Source organism: Neofelis nebulosa, chromosome 7, assembly GCF_028018385.1.
Source record: "Neofelis nebulosa isolate mNeoNeb1 chromosome 7, mNeoNeb1.pri, whole genome shotgun sequence".
NCBI classification, from domain to species: Eukaryota; Metazoa; Chordata; class Mammalia; order Carnivora; family Felidae; genus Neofelis; species Neofelis nebulosa.
The window spans coordinates 132,909,158-132,928,301 of record NC_080788.1 but is presented as its reverse complement, the minus strand read 5'-3'; the positions used below and the strand labels follow the sequence as shown (position 1 = coordinate 132,928,301).

The window sequence follows — 19,144 nt, the reverse complement described above, 5'->3', positions numbered from 1 at the left end:
TATTTTCCACCCTATTCTACACATGCCGAGTCTCAGCGGGGGAGTGTGTGATCCAAAGCCAATGAAATATACGTGGCGCAGAAGTCTGAGCCTGGGAAGTGATTATCTGTGGGGGGCTCTGGTACATGGATGGAGCCTTCTGGAAGAAGTCGGATCTGGATTGGACTCTGCAGGATAGACACAACTGGGGGAGGGCATAAGCAAGGGCCCAGAGGTAGAAGGGAATGACTCATGGAGTGTCCTGCCTCAGGTTGGAGGCTTTTCTAGTAGTGTGAGTTGAGGTTAGATCTTCGATGTGGCCAATGTATTGTGAATTTAAGGTGTGTGGCATTCCAGATCCTGTACCCAGCGAGGAGGAGTCACTGTCATTTATTTACAATAGGAGCTGTGTGTGTGTGTGTGTGTGTGTGGCAGGGTGGGGTAGAGGAATTGTCCAATGACAGGTGGGAAATTGGCTGCTGTTTCTCACCCCCTGACTCGGTGCTGGGCACTGGGCTGAGTGTATTATATGAACCATCTCATTCAATCCTCACAACTATGTAGAGAAAGGTATTATTATCCCCAGTTTGCAAATGAGGACATTTGGATTTACAAAGGTTAAAATAACTTGTGCACGGTTCTGAAGTTAAGAGTGGGTAGAGCCATGGCGGTCTGACTTGGAGCCCAAGCTCTGACCTCCTGCCATCCTGAAGCCAGCTCAGTGTAAAACGTTGTAACGAAACAGAAACGGGAAGAGTGAACAGCAACTAAAAATTCTGCCTTCCAGGAATGACATTTTGGGTGACAATCCTTCTAGACATCTTTCTATGTGTATGCAATAGACACGTATGCATTTTGCATAATCCGTGCCTAGATTGTCTAAATCCTGTGCCTGCAAATTTTACATAAATGGCACCATACTCTCTATATCTTTTTTTCCCCACCTAACATTAATTTTCCAATTTTAATAAGCGGGTTTTTAGTATTTCATGTTATGTCTGCACCCGCATTCACGTGACCGGTCCCCTTTAGATCACTGCAATTTTTTGAGCAGGGAAAGAATTTGAGAGCTTTGGGTTTGTTTTTTTTTAACCTTTTTAACTGAATCTCGTGCTTTCTTGCTTTCTTTGCAGCATGCCCTTGACGCTGATAATGCAGGAGTAAGTCCAATAGGAAACTCTTCCAACAACAGCAGTCACTGGGACCTTGGAAGTGCCTTTTTCTTTGCTGGAACTGTCATCACCACCATAGGTATTCATTCCTTCGCTAATATCTTTTTTTGTGGGGGCCCCGAGAAACGGCACTTAGTCAACATTTGGTCCTAGAACACTGGCAGCTTGAGGTTCAAAGGAGGCTTATGAAACACTGCTGGATAAATGCAGTAGTTGTAGGGGCTTTCAATAAAAGGCAAAGCAGACTAAGGAATTTCATTTTTCAAAATGAGAGGCTAGGGAGCCTTTAGTTTGAAAGGACCTGATGAAACGATCAGAATAGAAAATCAAAATATGGATTGGTCAGTTGAGCTCAAATTCCTTTTCAAAAATTGTACTTTTTTTTACTACTAGGGTTGTTAACGAAAGAATCCAAAAGTTCTACGAAGTTTGTTAATGAAGCACAACCGTTTCTGCCCCTCTGCCTTTCCTCACCTCCCCTGGGGCAACTGCTCTCCTCTCTTTTGATTATTTCAACATTCATTTCCCTGTCTTTAAATATTATACTTGTATTGCCACTTCCAGAAGTTTCAGTTTTAGAGATTATTTCTTGACTTCCAGTTGTGAAAGGTGAGGAATCAGAGCGGTCCCCCCATCCATGGTTTTCTTTTTTGTCTATGGTTTCATTTACTCTCGGTCCACTGTGGTCCAGAAGCAGACAGTCTTCCTTCTGATTCATCATCAGAAGGTCAGTGGTGGACTCGTGCTACATCACAATGCCTGCATCATTCACCTCACTTTATCTCATCACGTCGGCATTTTATCATCTTACATCATCGCAGGAAGGGGAAGGGTGAGTGCAGAACAGTGAGATATTTTGAGAGACCATTCACATAACTTTTATGACAGTGTATGGTTATCATCGTTCTATTTCATCATCAGTTGTCTCTTACTGTGCCTACTGTCTAATTAAACTTTATTATCGGTATGCATGGATAGGAAGAAACATAGTCTGTATAGGGTTTGGTACTGTCTGTGGTTTCAGGCACCACTGGGGTCTTGGAACATATTCCCTGTGATTCTTTTTCTTCCCCTCTGCCCTTCTGTACAGGGCTCTCTTCCCACCCCCCCTATCTTCCCAATATGGTTTAATTCGATCAACAATGAAGGTTTGCCTTATTTTGACCAGGTAAATGCCCTTTATAACTGATCCTATGGTGATCTGTGATCACCTCTTCCCTGCACCGGTTTTTGTCTTATATTTGCGTGTGTCTTTTTTCTGATTCTTGGGGAGTTTTAGATTTTTGCGTTAGGGGTTAACTTTATAATTACAGTCATATGTAACAAACTCTGTATTCGCTTTTTTAAGCAGTATTTGCTAGTTCTCTATCACAGGTGAAGACATCTCTTCTCTCACACAATTTTAGTCGATCCCATCCATGTAATGCTTACTTTTAAATTGTTAAATATGCTTATGCTTCTATTTGATGATTTGCCCACATCGAATGATAACTCTTGGCTCTCAGCTGTGACGTAGAACGCAGTCAGTGAACTTACTCAGCGTCTCTACTTCTTTCGCACTTGGGCTGTCGGCTGTTACTCGCTGGATCATTCTATAACGTCAGGGTCTGTGATTTACATTGTGTTCTGTTACCTGATACTCACATGTGTTTTAGTCCTGGTCCCACAGTTATATATTGTCAATGTTCAGCCCTCGTTCTTCTGCTGTGGCTTTTCTCATCACCGCTTACTTGGCTCAAACTCATCTTCAAGTAGTTGCCTTATGAAGGGCTCATGGGAGGGGCACCTGGGTGGCTCAGTTGGTTAAGCATCAGCCTTCGGCTCAGGTCATGATCCCACAGTTTGTGAGTTCAAGCCCCATGTCGGGCTCTGTGCTGGCAGCTCAGAGCCTGGAGCCTGCTTCGGATTCTGTGTCTTCCTCTCTCTCTGCCCGCCCCCCTGCTTGCACCCACTCTCTCTCTCTCTCTCAGCTTTGCTCAAAATGTAGCCTTACCCTCGAGGGGCAGTGTGTCTGGAAATGAAATCTGTGACTCACATTTTATTTTTTTGAGGGTCTTCTGGGTGATAATCCACTCTTCTCTGACGTCTGTGCTGCTGGGGAGAAACCTGATGCCAGCCCAATTTTTCCCCCTTTTAGAAGGGATTTTACTTTGTTGCTTGGCTACACAAAGGGCCGTTTCTCTTTCATCTGATAATACAAGTAGGTTTTGTCCCTTTTATTTCAGGAAAGTGTTCTTGATTGTCATCTTTACACGTGTCCTCTGCCATGTGGTTTTGGTCCTGTCCTTTGGGAATTCTGACTATACATATATTGTCATTACTTTGCCTGTCTTCTGTGTCTATCATTTTCCACCTATTCCTTTTTTAAAAATTTTAAAAATGTTTTTATTTATTTTTGAGAGAGAGAGAGAGAGAGCGCGCGCACACGCAAACAGGGGAGGGGCAGAGAGAGGGAGACACAGAATGCGAAGCAGCCTCCAAGGCTCTGAGCTGTCAAGCATAGAGCCTGATGCGGGGCTTGAACTCGTGAACCACAGGGGCATGACCTGAGCAGAAGTCAGACGCTCAACTGACTGAGCAACCCAGGCACACCCCCCGCCCCACCACTCCTTTTTAACTCGGAAAATGTGGTTTCCATTTTGTTCCTGTTATCTTCTCTCTTCCTTTCCTGTTTTTTCACAGTGCCTTTTTTGCCATGTGCTCCTTCCAATTTTATTTTCATTTTTGTGATCATTAGGGGATATTTTTTCCTTTCGTATTTCTTTCCGGAATGCCATTAGCTCACATTCCATCTTCCCTTGTTATCTCACTGTTTCTTTCCTGATTTCCGGCTCTTCTGCTTTGTGGTTTTGCTGCGATGGTTATTGGAGGTGATTGCTTCACAGGTGGTCACACGTTTTGTCTGGTTGAGGCAGCGTTTTTTGACGGAGTGCCTTTCACCTGTTGGTAATAATTATATATTATGTAAGTTCCATGCCCAGTGTGAAGCCCAATACAGGGCTTGAACTCACGACCCTGAGATCAAGAGTTGGATGCTTAGCTGACCGAGCCACCCAGGCACCCCTCTTGCCACAGTTTTGAAAAACAGAAGCTTTGTATTTATGCTGGACCGGTTTCCTTTCGAAATACATGATGCCAAAAACAAACGATATTCCCGATCCAGCTATCTGCTGAAAGATTCTGTGCGGCCGGAGAAGGAAAGCCGGGAGAGGTAGGGTAACCTTCTAGGTAGCACATCTTTGTCCTCTTTTCTGCTGCCACAGAGAGAGAGGGTTTCCTGCAAGTGTGACCCATCTATGTGATTTTCTGTATAGTCCTGCCTCTTTGGTTTTTTCTGAACCAGATCAAGTTCAAGGGGGCTTCTGCTGCGCTCTCTCTTCACCCTGTTTTCTACACTTGGTACGAACAAAGATAGTTCTTTTGAAGTTCAGAATGAGAGTCTCACCGTCATAATTGGATTTTTGCTGGCACTTTCTGGGATTTTCTACTGATGGGCCTTTTCTTCCTTCTCTGTGCTTCTTCTCTTTATTGTTTCCCATATGGTGTCAGTCCAACCCTTTTGGTAATCCTTACATACATGGGGGAAGCTATAAATAATATTGCTCTCCCAGCTCTGCTGAAAGTGAGAGTTTTCTGCCCCTCTGCAAAAGTTGAGTCACATTGCAATAAAAATTCTCATTCAGAAGAATGGGAGACACATAGCATCGAGAGGCCCCTCAGCCCTGGAGGTGGAAGGATCGTCATTAACTCCTTTTATGCTCTCTGGGAGGACCTCCCTTGTCTGTTGCTCTCTGAGGCCCAGCTATGCCTTCCCTCTCCTTACCCTTCACGACCATCTCTCAAGTGGGTGTTGGATAGTGTGCCCTCCTTGGGCACTTTGATGACCGACTTCCTATTAGTGCAAGTTTCCGAGGTTGAGGACTGTTTTAGAGGCATAGGCTTCTATGTTTTTAGAAGTTATTGTTTTTAGACCTAGCCTTTAGGACCTGTATTATTTCTACATTGGTGCGTTCAAGAAAGTTGCATGCAGTAAGAAAATTTGGGATGAGGGAGAATTGGCATTTCTTTTCAGAAAGTCCTTTAATCTAATTATATGACATACCATGTTCAAATTTGCGAATATACAAACATAGTAAAATCAGCTCCGACACATGTTGGAGGTGTGCATCACACTATAGTGGGATTGGGTCCTAGAAGCCTTTTGACACTCCGGGCGAGACTGGATCATTTAGTCCACAACTCACGGCTCCCCACAGAGGAAGTGGCACCGTTTGACATAAGGGCAAAAAGTGCTATAAAACTCAACGGCACCCGAGAGCATCCCTGCAGTAGATCAGAGAAGACCAGTGTCAGGTTAAATTGTGTCACCAGTCTGGTCAGTAAGAGGGAGAAATGTGTCATGCATTTTTGGAGGATTTATAGTAAAATGATTAAAATTGAGGCAGTCTGGGCCACTTCAAGAGGTACATTTTGGAAGGTGCACTCCGTACCCAGTGTTGGATCCATGAGACATTAGTATGTGTTAAAGAAGACAGAAAAAGGAAAAAAAATCCCAATTTTCTTGCTTTGTAAAATGGCTAAATCAGTGGTTTGCTGCAAAACACTATAGTTACATTGGAATGCACACTGATGGTATTTATTGTGTCAACTCGTTAGGATCCCAGGGGCTTGGTTTATTAAACGGCAGTGTTCATTGACCACATGACCTTTTGTGATGGGGAGTGGTGGTTCCATGTGCCTAATGAGAAACATTTGATATGTAACATGTGCTGCCCTTTTTAATGTATGTACACGGGAATCTTTGACTTTGTGCAAATCACTCTTAATCCTTGGTTTCTGCTGCCTGGGTTTCACTTTATACACTTATATACACTTGTCTCCTGATAACCATTTCCTGAGTGGCACCCCTCCCCCCCATGCTTGGCCTCCAGGCCTCAGGGGATGAATCATCTTTTCTAGACCAAGAAATCCAATACGGTGCATGTGCCTGGCCAAAGTCTTTAGTCCAGAGACGGGCATGAGATCTCGAATAGGCCAATAAGAAACTCAGTTCCTGGGCTTTTGCTTGAGCTTTGGAGGAAATGGCTTCCTCTTGTTGTTACTGGAGTAAATCTGGAAAGAGATAGGCACAAGACACTGGTAGTCATTTTCCTGGCTAGACTTCAGATAACACTAAAGAAGCAGAGGAGGAAAGACAGATAAATGGGGTCCTGCTAACATCTTTTGAACTCTAGGTGGAGCTACCCACGAGGTGTTAAGAAATAAATGTTAAATCCCTTATTTACTGGGGGCAGTGCATTTCTGGTTTTGCTTAAGCAAGACTGCATTGGGTTTTCTGTTACCTAAAACTGAAAAAATCCTAAGTGACAGAGTCACTTAATGGGTCAGAGATCACGGAGGGTCCACAAGGGTCCTCTAGCCTGGGTGGCCCGTGCCTGACTGTGCTGGTCACTGCACCTGCGGGCACTATCTTCTACCTTTTTTGGGCCACTCACTCCTGATGGAGAACATCCTATTGGATGAGCCTGTGGTTCAGGTACCTGTGTCCTGGTGACCTGGGAGGCTCTGTAGCGGGAGGCAGGACACTCTGTCATATCTATGAATGAAGACCCTTCCCAAAAGTCTGAAGGGACGGTGGGGGCTCAACAGGAAACTAAAACCAAGCATACAAACAAAACACAAAGCAAAAATAAAATCCAACCTGAATTAAAAGTCCACTTTAGTATCATGGCTCAGTATTATTGCTAGAGATTAGGTCCTTGTTCTATGCGATGGTAAATTATTGTCTCTCTGACCCTCCCTTTCTCTTAATTGAAAAATAATACACTGTAAGCTGAAAATCACGGAGCTGGCTAAATTTTACCTCTAGAATGGAGGATATTTCTAAAATCCTACAGTTAGAGAATTCTAAGTAAAGCCTTAGTACAATGTTGGTAAGAATAATGAGGTGAAGAAATAATGTGGTTTTTTCCCTTCAATTATTTGGTGGCAAATTCATTCATCACACGTGGTAGCAAGGCTTATAAGAAAACCCAGAGTCCTCAAATTCTTCCAGTGCTTGAGAAATTTTCCACTATTTAGGAGTCAGGCAGTGGGGTAGCTGGAGCTAAGGAGCTGTCTTTTCATTATTTGTGAACTATCCAAACATTTGCCTATTTACTTGAGTTCCTGTAATTTGTGATGTAATATTGTAGACATTTCCCCAAATCGCTGAGGTTCTTTGAAAAACATGATCTCTATTGGATTCCACTGGATACATCATCCATACCATAATCACATGTTGGAAGCTTAAGCTGCTTCCATTTTGTGATTGTGTCCCACTGTGGTGTGAAGTCTTTGTGTGTCGAGTATGGTCTTTACCTCTGGTTGTCTCCTGGGGAGGATCCCCCAAGGGGTTGTGGTGGCGAAGGGCATGGACTTTTTAAAGCTTGCCAAATGGCTTTCCAGAAAGACTCTCATGAGCCACATGAGGTTATGTACTCGTCAGACGCAAGAAAAATGTGTTCATTATTTAGAATGTGTGTAGAGAGTTCTTAGGAATAACAGTCTTTTCTGAAAAGCAGTGATACTACTAAGCATCAGGGGTCCCTTTTAGCTGAAGGTATCAAAGTACTTCTTTTTAAACAAGGTTTTCTTATGTTCAGATACACAGGCAGACTTACAAGTGTGTAGCAAAAGGGAATATATTCAGGCACTTGTCCAAAATAGGAGCCACGTCAGAGGAAGACCAGACTCTGCTCAGTCTTTGCTGAGGGTGCCCTGTCCCCTGTCCCCTTTGTCAGTAACTAATTCTGATGTGGGGAAGTTCCACCTGCCCTTGGATGTTGACTCTGATGGTGGGTTCCCACCAACTAGGGTTTCTAAGCGGGAGGAATGCTGCTCACTCCTTTGTTCAGATGCTTTCCCATAAACCATTATTTGTAGCAGGGCAGGAAATGACAACATTCTTATCAACAGCTATGCAATGCTAGTCTTCGAGGCGTTTTTGGGTTGAGTCACCTGACTCCACTCATATCAGAGAGAGCCCCTGGACAGGTCCCAGATAGTAGCTAGTAACTGTCACTTGCCTGACGACCTCAGTTAAGAGTACCTGCGCCAAAGTACCTGAGCAGATAGTTCTACTTAAAGCAGCACCTGAACGGGATGCTAATCTGTGGCTTTGGAAATAGTCACTGAGGCCGACATTTAGTGAGTGCTTACTAGGTGCCAGGCACTGTGCTCCACAAAGTTATCTCACTTAGTCTCACATTAAGCATGGCCAGTAGGTACTGTTATTAGCCTCAGTTTACCGAGGCTCTGAGATGTTAAGTAACTTGGCCAATATCTCACAACTAGTAAGCAGTGGAGCCCAGCTTCGTTCACCAGGGCCCAGAGCAGAATGAAAGTGTGGTCCCTTGCCAAAAAATGATTAAGAACATCAAAATGGCACCAGCAGATCAATAGACCAAGCATGGGGCCCTTCTTAGTGTGGGTGCACAGATTGCACTCCCAGAAAGCCAGTTCTGCACACGTAAGACAGTCTGGGCCTACAATGTACACTTTTTAACCAGATAACAGGCTGAATGGCACACGGTTGTGCAAAGATTTGGCTTAAATAGCAAATGCAAGTGTTATGTGTGAGCTACTCAGGCAGTCTTCTTTTTTTTTTTTTTTTTTTTTATTTTAAAAAAAAAATTTTTTTTTTCAACGTTTTTTATTTATTTTTGGGACAGAGAGAGACAGAGCATGAACAGGGGAGGGGCAGAGAGAGGGAGACACAGAATCGGAAACAGGCTCCAGGCTCCGAGCCATCAGCCCAGAGCCTGACGCAGGGCTCGAACTCACGGACCACGAGATCGTGACCTGGCTGAAGTCGGACGCTTAACCGACTGCGCCACCCAGGCGCCCCTCAGGCAGTCTTCTTTAAACATGAGCTTTCTCTTCAAAAAGGGCTTGGAACTGGTTTCTAGCCAGAGGTGAACACAGTGAAGCCCTGCCTTGGTCCTTCTCATTTGTAACAGATGGGCCTTGCCGGGCTGGTCATCTCCTGCCAGAAGTCACCAGAAGTCGGTTGGTGGAGTAGCTCTTTGGACTTCTTTTGCTTAGTACAAATTCCTGTGTTCTCCCTGACCAACTGCCTCTCTCGCTGCCACGTCACCCCATCTCGTTTCCCAGATGTTGCTGGCCCTAGCTGCACCAAGAGATGCCCACACCCCAGATGCAGCTGTGGGCCCACCCAACTCCCTGCGCCAGCCCCACTGGCAGTACAGACATTCTGTCCCCTTGTCCTGGCACTGCGGGAGAACAGCAGAGTTTCTGGAGGGAAGAGAGGAGCCAGCCATCTGTTTTCTCCTGGGGCTTCATCTTCCTGGAGACGTATTGCTCAGAAGCGACTCCTTCCTACAGAAAACCCCGGGCAAGATGATAATTGCTACTACTTACTGAGTGCTTACTTTGTGTCATGATTTACATGTATTTAATCTCTACAGGCAACTCATACTTTGCATGTAACCCATTTTATCTTTAATAGATACAAGGCAGGTGCTGTTAACAGCCCGGTCTCAGAGGAGGAAAGTGAGGCGGAAAAGTTAGGTAAATACCCAAGATCTGAGAGTCAGTAAGTGGAAGTGTCAGAACAGGAAGCTTTGCGGTCTCTAGCCATGAGCGTCCATAACCATCACTCTGAACTTCAAAGTTCTGCCAAGGATTTTGGAAGGATGGGCAGGGAAGTCCAACAGGCCCGGGAAAGCAGAGCCAAAAATCCAGGAATGTGGCCCTCCCATTGCCTCAGAGCAAACATCCAAAATGTGATTCATCTAGAATTTCCCCAGAGTGACAGGATTGAGGGTTCCACTGGAACAGCTTTTCCGTATAGACCATCAGAGCCAGGGGACACATGCACACATGTGCGCGCACACACACACACACGCGCACACACACACACATGCACACATGCATAAACACAGCATTACTCAAAAATGGCAATTACCTTATGCCCAGTATGAAGTGATGGCCTTAAATATATTTAAAAACTTATTTGAATATTAGTGAATATTACTCTACTTGTGTCCTTACCCGAGAACTTTGCTTTAACTTCGTTTCAGTGTTCTAGTCCATGAAACACCGAAAACGTAAGGAGCCAATTTCGGTAACGCTACTAGTGGTAATACTACTTTGCACTGGTATAGTACCTTACAGTTCACTGATTTGTGCCCATTTTCCTTGAACTCCTCTCATCCTGGGATTTGTAGAGGTTAAATGCATCCGAGGACAACCAAGTGGAATGAGGTCGAGTTGAATCTGGAGCCTCTGTCTTCTCGCTTCTTTGTCATGCTCCTTGGATGCCACCAGAAAGTCCCTGAACACAGTCCTTACCCAGATGGTGGGGTAGATCCAAACAGAAAGCCGGGGCAAGAGTGTGTACCTCTTGTCGGGGCTAATAAGACGCCCATTATTCAGCAGGTTCAAAGCCTCAATTTGTTTGCCTGTGCTGTGTCTGCCGTATGTTTCTTTCTGAGATACTCAGCCTAAGGAAAACCTACGTTCTCTGACAGTAAACGGGCAATACTGAGACAGGCAAGAGTCGTAAATGTTTTCACAGGTCAATATCCACCTCTATAAAGTGAAGCTGGGTAGGCACATTTATTCCCCTTTCAATGTAAATCAGATTATTCTAGAGGGGATTTCTTAGAAAAATGGTTTTGTCCAAGTTCCTGAAAGCACCTGAAAAAAGTTCCAGGAGCCTTTTTTTTTTTTGCACAATTAAATGGCAGTGGTGGTGAGTAAAAGAAATGCAAGATGAGGAAGCCTTGCCTGAATGCTCATTTAACAAATGGAAACTGTAACTGAGATAATTCATGATAAGAGGTTTGAATGATTCTGACAAGAAAATTGGAAAGAAAAATAACCAGGTGACTCATCACCCGAAGGCAGACAGCAGCAGCGAGGTCTCTAGGCTCATAGGAAGTGGAGGATGGGACCGCGTCAACATTATCCTTGACTGCGCTGCACCCCTAACATAACCATAACCATGAGCCCAGTAACTCACCCATCGCATGGATCTAGAAACAGGCCCCACATGAGTTACCCTGTTATGGGAGAATAGTTGGATGACTACCTGGGCGCTAGTTAGCATAACATTGCAATACTCATTGGCATGAAACTGAACAGCAAGTAATTTAGATTCTCATCTCTTTATAAGTCACGGTAATACCACAGCCCCTCCCCCACCCCTGCTTTTTTTTCCAGCCCTACTTCCATTAGTCTCATCCATCTAGTGGAAACCCAGTGCTCACTATACAGAAGTTACTTACGTAATTGCAGAATTCTTAAGAATGGAGATGCTGGTATTTTCAAGCACTACTTGAAATATACATTATAGCCATGACTATAAAAAGATTCTTTTATTTTCAAACATCCATTCCACCAGTAGATATGTATTTAGTGCTTGATAGCCCTTGATGCAGGAAGCGGGTGGGAAGAGAGGCAGGATCCAGAGACGATGTAAAGTTCCCAGTAAGGAGCAAAAGCCAAGCAGAGCTAAACATCACTCATTGTGAGAAGACGCACAGTCTTCCTTCCCTGCTCTGCAGTTTTCAGGTGTCTCGGGGTGGGACTGTACGATCCATGGGTCCTTTCCGAATTTGTGCCAGGCCACATATCCTCCTTAGTGCGGAGTATCCGTTTCCCTATAGAGCCAAATATCGGGGGTAGCCAAGTCTGTTGGGTGAAGGGGATGCACATGGGATGAGACTATAAAGGAGGAGCTCCTTTCAAATCTACAAAGGGCAATGGCGAGCCCTTCGTGGATATTCAGGTCTCCCTGAACCAGGCATGTCCAAGATGTTTGGTGTTTCTGAGGTGGATGGTACCGATTTCCATCGGCAATGCAATTCTGGGTGACTACCAGTTTTCCTAAAGTGTAATCTAATTAAACACATGAAGATCCAGGAAAGCCAGATCTCCTTAAAACTGTTTCCAAAGAGAGAAGAGAGAGAAGCAATGGAACAACGTTCTGATTGCTGGAGGGCCTTTGAAATGAAGCTCTACTCCCCGACTGATCGTGGAAGTGCAGAAATCCTTCTGTCTATCTGTGGGTTCTCTGGTTCAGCCCTCTGATTTCTCTGCCACCTCACCACTCTCCCTCTCTCTTTTTGATATTTCTCACCAGGGTATGGGAATATTGCTCCGAGCACTGAAGGAGGCAAAATCTTTTGTATTTTATATGCCATCTTTGGAATTCCGCTTTTTGGTTTCTTATTGGCTGGAATTGGAGACCAACTGGGAACCATCTTTGGGAAAAGCATTGCAAGAGTGGAGAAGGTCTTTCGAGTGAGTACTGTGTCTATTCACACCCTGACCTCTGCAATCCAATTGGCTTTTTAGCCTGACAGGATCCAGAAGGAATTATCAGGATGTTATCGTACCGTTGTCACTTTTGAAGGAATAATGTTATGACCGTGTTTTCTCTTTTGGCCAACGGTGGTCACAGGTACTGTGCCTAAAACTCCTTTCCCTTCAGCAGCTTCCTTCTTGACAGTGTATTTCCAGAATCACAATACAAGAAGGTTAAGTACAGATTTGCCAAAACAGGTTTTCTGAAGATGGGAGAAACACTTAGTTCCGTTTTATTTTTTTTTTTTTTTTTTTAAATTTTTTTTAACATTTATTTATTTTTGAGACAGAGAGAGACAGAGCATGAATGGGGGAGGCACAAAGAGAGAGGGAAACACAGAATCGGAAGCAGGCTCCAGGCTCTGAGCCATCAGCCCAGAGCCCGATGCGGGGCTCGAACTCACGGACCGCGAGATCGTGACCTGAGCTGAAATCGGACGCTCAACCGACTGAGCCACCCAGGCGCCCCTTTAGTTCCGTTTTAAACATGGAAGATTGGGTTCTAAGTGTGTTTGCAATAAAATAGAGGGGTAAATCCATTTATTTTGTTATTAGAACTTATTTACTCCTTTTTATGTCCAAGTGTGGTGTCTTTAGGCTGATCCTAGCTTCTAAGACCCCTTCCAGAAGCCTGCCTTGTCTAGATACTGCGTTGTGCTTTGTTATTTGTCTCTTCATGGTCTCACCCTATCGCCCCACGCCCCACCCCCACTTCTGAGTGCTCCCTCAGCAATAGTACACTAATGTACTAATTTATACTAAGATGTTGATGATTGCTATTGTCTTAGTGGGTTTTTTCCACTTGAGAATACTTACCTTTAAACAAGGGACAAAAACTCAAGAAATTTATTGGTATGTGAAGGAGATGTGATTGGGTTGGGGTTCCCAGTGCCCTTTAACTCACACTTCTCCATATGATTTCACAGATAACTTGTTTGGCTTAGATGCAATGTCATTTCTGCTCTCTTTTTCATTATTGACCTAATTCTCAAGTCTTTCAAACCTGCTTCAGGGAGTTGTTTCTGATGATGTCTTAATATTTAAAAAAATGACAGTCTGAGTGAGAGGCATCTGGGTGGCTCAGTCGGTTGAGCATCTGACTCTTGATATTGGCTGAGGTCACGATCTCACGGCTGTGAGATGGAGCCCAGCATGGGCCTCCTCACTCAGCCTGGAGCCTGCTTAAGAGTCTGTGTTTCCCTCTCCCTCTGCCCCTCCCCTGCTCGCGCGTTGTGCTCTCATTCTCTCTCCCAAACAAAACAACGCAAAAAATAAAACTGACGGTCTAAAGACCTTTTCAGATTCTAACAGTGATGGGCAAAGATAGATCAGTGGTGAGTTCTGAAGCTGCACTGGTTTTTCTCTCCGAGACAAGAAATTGTGACTTCTCTTTAGAAGGCAAGGGAGCTCCCCAGGTGAGCACTTTCAGGTTTGTTAAAGTGGAGTGGAGGAATAGGGCAGGAGAGCTGGCTTAGAGTTGCCTCTTCTGAGCTCAGTGATCCTGGGTTTACAGTGATCCTGCCCCGTTTACTCATCAGCGAAAGAGGAGGATAGAATTCGAATCCACTTGAGAAGGTTTTGGTGATGATTAAATGAAATAATGTATGCAAGAGAACTTGGCAGAGAACAGGGCCAGACACGCAGCGTTCAGATCTGCTGTGTGTGTGTGTCTCCCAAAAGAAGCCCTTATTAGCGGGATAGCCGCCCATTCAGATTTCATCTGAGGAGCTCAGGAGCACGTGGATTTTCCTGGAATGTCCCATAACCTTTGCTCCTGGGCTGCTGGCTAGCCAGCTGGCTCATTAGAGCATGCACTTGGGCTCAGTGGTCACCATGGAAACCGTCAAGGCTCAGCTTCTCTGCTTCTCAGATGTTCAGGTCTCCCTAAACCAGACACGGCAACCCCATCTCCAAGAGCCGTTTTGAACTTCTCGGAGGTGCCCTTTCAGCCATGGCCTCATGCCCCCACTCCAAGTTAGACAAAAATGAATCTGGCAGATTGAACACTCAGAAGAACAGGATTCAAATGGAGAAATGACTGATCTGGCATTTTTTATTTTTATGTAGCTTCTCCAGATCTCAGTTTCCTTATTTGTAGACAGAAAGGATTGCACTAAAAGCTTTTGAAATTCCCCATTAGAAAAAAAAAAAAAAAAAAGAAAGAAAGAAACCAGTTACTGTATTCTAAATGAAGGAAGAGATTGCAATCATTCTGACCACATCTGCTGCTGAATTTGGGGACTTAGTTTCCCCTAGGGAATTTTGAACTACAAATAGAGAGTACTATTCTCCTTCCCTTAAAGCTGCCTCTCGGGTGAATCTGAATTGTTCAAAGGACCCTGGGACAGAGCCTTAAAAACCTTGCATTTCATTTTTATGCTGATGGCACACTCAGTCCCTTGCGGCTCCATCAAGGACTGGGAGTCTTTCAGGAAGGAAACAGCAGTATCTTATGGAATTGGCAACATGCGACATATGCATTTGCCCGACATCGGAGGGTGCTGCTGGAAGGGGTGACTGTACTTCAGGAATATCAGCCGACTTCCTGAATACACAAACAACCGATTCTGCAGTTTGCTTGCCGCCTAGAGTTTGGGTGGAAAATCTCAACGGTCTTTGCCATTCATTTATACTACATTTCAAAGGCCAGTTCCTCTTAGGTGATCAGTTGAAAACCGAAAATGTTATAAACCAATAAAAGCTTGGGGTTGTGGAGTTCAGCCCCTGTGGGGAAGGTCCTTTTTTGTTTTTTTTTTTTTTTCTTTTCCACCTGCTCAAGGGTTAAGTCTTTTTCTTATCTGCTATGTTTTCCCTCAGCTGTAGGGAAGAGATTTTTAGTGGAGTAAAGATAAAATAGAAAATGCATTTCTGGGCGCCTGTATTTTGCGGTGTAGACACAGGAGTCAGATAGAGATTAAAGTGTTTAAAATGTCAGCTTTATTGCTGGTAAGCTAATCAGAGAACGTAGCTTTTGCTTTGATGCCAAAAGGACTTATTAACCACTTTGCCCTGAATCAGAAGGACTTCTCTGCTGTATTGGTTTTCTAATGATGTGTAACAGATTATCACAAGTGCAGAAGCTTAGAACAATACACGTTTATTGTATCCCAGTTCTATAGGTCAGAAGTCTGGGCAGGCTTGGCTGGGTGCTATGCTCTGCATATCTTGGGGCTGGGCTCTGGATCTGGAGAGGAATCTGCTTCCAAACTCATTCAGGTTTTGGCAAAAATCAGTTGCCAGTGGTTGTAGGACTGAGATTCTTGTTTCCTTGCTGGTTGTCAGGTGAGGGCCATTGAGAGCTTCTAGGAGTTAGCTGGGTTCCTTGGCACATGGCCCCTCCATCTTTAAAGCCATCGTGGAATCCTTCTTGTGTATTGTATCTCTCTGACTTCCCTCTGCCCCTCTGCCACCAGCTTGAGAATGGTGCCCTGCTTTTTAAGGGCTCATGTGACTAGATCACATGATAATTCCCTGTCTTAAGAATAACTGTGCCATATGACACAACATAGCCATGAAAGCAATAGCTCATCCTACCAGAGGTTCTGGGGATTAGGGTGGGATATTTTCACGGGCCATTTTGGAGATTCTGTCTCTTCTAGTCATTGGCAGCACAGGCCTCCTTAACGAGAGCAGGGTTAGCCCCACTAAACTTGCTATATCATAGAGAGGAGAACAAAGTATGCCTCTGTGTAGCAGAGGGTTTCAGATGGGAGGGGAAGGGGACTGAGGTGGAGGAACTCAGTCCCTTCTGCTTTGTCACTTGTCTGATTGAACAGTGGAGGTCGAGGCCTGGAATGTTACTCTGGGTGAAGTCCTTCCACTTAGAACATGAGGCCAGGAGAGTGGACATTGCCCCAGTACTAATTAACAATGGCTTAAAAATTCAACACTTACTTACCCTGGAGAGCGAAGAGCCTAGAGGAAGGTCGGTGCATCAGTTCCCTAAAGGCAGGTTAAGGACTGTGGTACCAATTCCGATGTGTAGATGTTCCCCCAACACCACCAAGCAATTCTTTGACACCTGTTGAGTATCCTACAATTCAACTCAATTCTGACTCTATCTACCTGGAGAGCACATCAGTTCAGTTCCCACAGGTGAAGGGCTCAGTTCCAGAAGATCTCCCTTCACTTCAGATGCTGGTCACAAGTCCAGGCCGTTACCTGTGCTTCTGACCACATGGCTGTAGATTAGGGGTTCCCACGACCCCATCCTTGAGTTCAGTAAATCTGCTAGAATGTCTCTGGGGAAGTTGGGGCCTGACACAGTAGCACATAGAAGCTTTCTGGTTCACCAACCTGGAAGCACCCTGAATCCCCTCTTTTTGGATTTTTTTGGAGGCTTCATTACATAGACATGATTGATTCAATCATTGACCATTGATGATTGATTCAACCTCCAGTTCCTCCCCTCTCCTCAGAAATCCCACCAGGGCGTGGTACTGAAAGTTCCAAACCTCCCCCATCCTTAGGTGATCCAAAAGTCATGTCATTCACATAACAAAAAACACCTTGGTTACTCTTATCACTGGAAATTCCAAGGGTTTCAGAACCTCTGTACCAGGAAAGACCAAATTGTACCCATGTTTTGTTCTCTGTTTCTGCTCTGCTGTCCTTGGCATGTTGGCTTTTCATCTTCAGACTTGTTACTGCATGGCTTGCATGACGACTGCCTCAGGACCACATATGTTTCCACTCAACCATATTTAAGGCAGGACAAAAGATCTCCTTGTATTGGGAGAACTTTCCCAGAAGTTACCCTGTAGACTTCCCTCTGTCTCACTGACCAAAATGGGGTCACATGACCATTCCCAACTGCAAGGGAAATTAAAAAAGTAAGGATCTGACAAAGAAGAGTGGGATTTACTGGTTTAGACCAGTAGTTCTCAAAGGGTGGTTCCCTGGACCATCAGCATCAGCATCCTCTGGGAACTTGTTAGAATTGACAATTCATAGTGAAGTTAGAGCCCAGCAATCTGTGTCCACCAAGCTTTCTAGGTGATTCTGATGCCTACTAAAGTCTCAGAACTCTTGGCACAGAGGACTCGTGCTTCATCTCCTGGGGCTGATGAACAGAATGAGAATTCTAGTAGAGAAGAAGAAGCTGGGCTAAACACACGACAGCATCTGGCTCAGGTGTCTGTCAACCACTAGCCACACAGACCACTCATAGGGAAGCTGTTCTCCCTCCTTGCCATAAATCAGGTGGTCTTTGGGATCTTTGAATCAGTCAGGGGAGACTAGCTTATGCTGGATACTAGCTTTCTCTCACCCTTGCCAGGCTGCTGCAGCCCCAGCAACCCTCCAGGCTGAGGGAGAGAGCCGGGCATTGCACAATGGCCCGAGGAGCTTTGGCCTCCAGTCACAGCCCATTGGTTCCAACTAGTCCCTCAGCCCCGCCCACTACAAAAGGAACCTGGAATGCATTGTTTGATCTCCAGGAAGTGGTTTCCAGGTTGGAAAAATGCATGACTATGAATAATACCTGGGATTACCTGTGAGCCCCACTCTAGGATGACAAGGGTCCTTAAAATTTAGATATAGATGGCCTGTGGGTCACTCTTTGGGGAACACTACTCTGTGAGACTCATTTCACTTGCCTAGACCCACATAGTGAGTTGGGGGTGCAGCCTGGACTCAAGCCAGCCTTATCCTCTTCCTGGTGGGCCAAAAATATTTACGGTCAAATATATTAATCCATGCTGTGAAACCAACGCGGAGTTTAAGATTTTGGACATGTCATGCTAATTCATGGAGATGATTTTTAAGTATTTCTATAACATAAAGTAAAAATACTTCTTCCTGGGTCTCCAGAGGGAAATCTGGGCAGTTAGCAGGGAAAGATAATTATTTGGGATTAAATAAGGCTGACCTTGGGTTCTGAAGCAGATTTTGGAAGCGGGAAGCTTCTCTCTCCCCTACTGTGGGCTGGCTCTTTTGCTGGGCCAGGCTGACTGTGACCTGATAGGATGCTGTAGGAAGGCTGGTCAGATTTTGGACTGGATCCCATGTTCTTGGTCTGAGCTGGACTTTGGCCTCTGGTGGGAAGCAGCTGCCTCTTTTTATCAGGCTGAACAGCAAGCTTTTTGATATTACCTTTAGAACCAAGAGACTCTTTTTTTTCTTCTTTGGTCTCTTCCCCCAAGGATACAGCAGAAATGTTTATTTGCCTTTGGAGCCACAGGAGCCTGGGTGTAGCTGACAAATAATAACACATTACCCTAGGCTTAACAGCACCATGATTGCTTGGGGGCTTTAGAGCCTGTGAAATGCTTAGGATGGGGTGATGACAGTCTCAATCTGCTAATGATGTACAATTAGTGGGCCAATCAATCACTTTGGATTGAAGGCAGGAGGCTGGTGGTGGAAGCCAAGGACTGCAGGAGGCCTCTGCCATGTGCCTGGCATGAGTCGGAAAGACTTTGAAGGACACACATGGCGGGAGCCTTCTGTTACTCATGAGTGGTCTCGGAGCTTGCCCGCAGGAGCAAGGGGGTTAAATGAAAAAAATTATTATTTCAAGAAGATAAAAGCTCTTGTTTTAGAAACTGGGTGTTCTTTTCAGCTCTGTGGGTTCAACTACAATTTCTGATTCTATTAGTAGTGGAAATATTCATTGGGGT

The 19,144-nt window shown here is 44.8% G+C and overlaps 1 protein-coding gene across 3 annotated transcripts in view; it reads left to right on the top strand.

Annotated features, from left to right (window-relative positions):
* Nucleotides 1–19,144, top strand: part of KCNK10 (potassium two pore domain channel subfamily K member 10) — a 133,368-nt gene that overhangs the window by 77,493 nt on the left and 36,731 nt on the right. For all 3 annotated transcript variants that reach the window (XM_058739938.1, XM_058739936.1, XM_058739937.1), the window contains exons 3-4: nucleotides 1,113–1,230; nucleotides 12,301–12,461. In XM_058739938.1, the coding sequence (XP_058595921.1) occupies nucleotides 1,113–1,230; nucleotides 12,301–12,461 (279 nt within the window). The remainder of the gene's footprint in view (nucleotides 1–1,112; nucleotides 1,231–12,300; nucleotides 12,462–19,144) is intronic.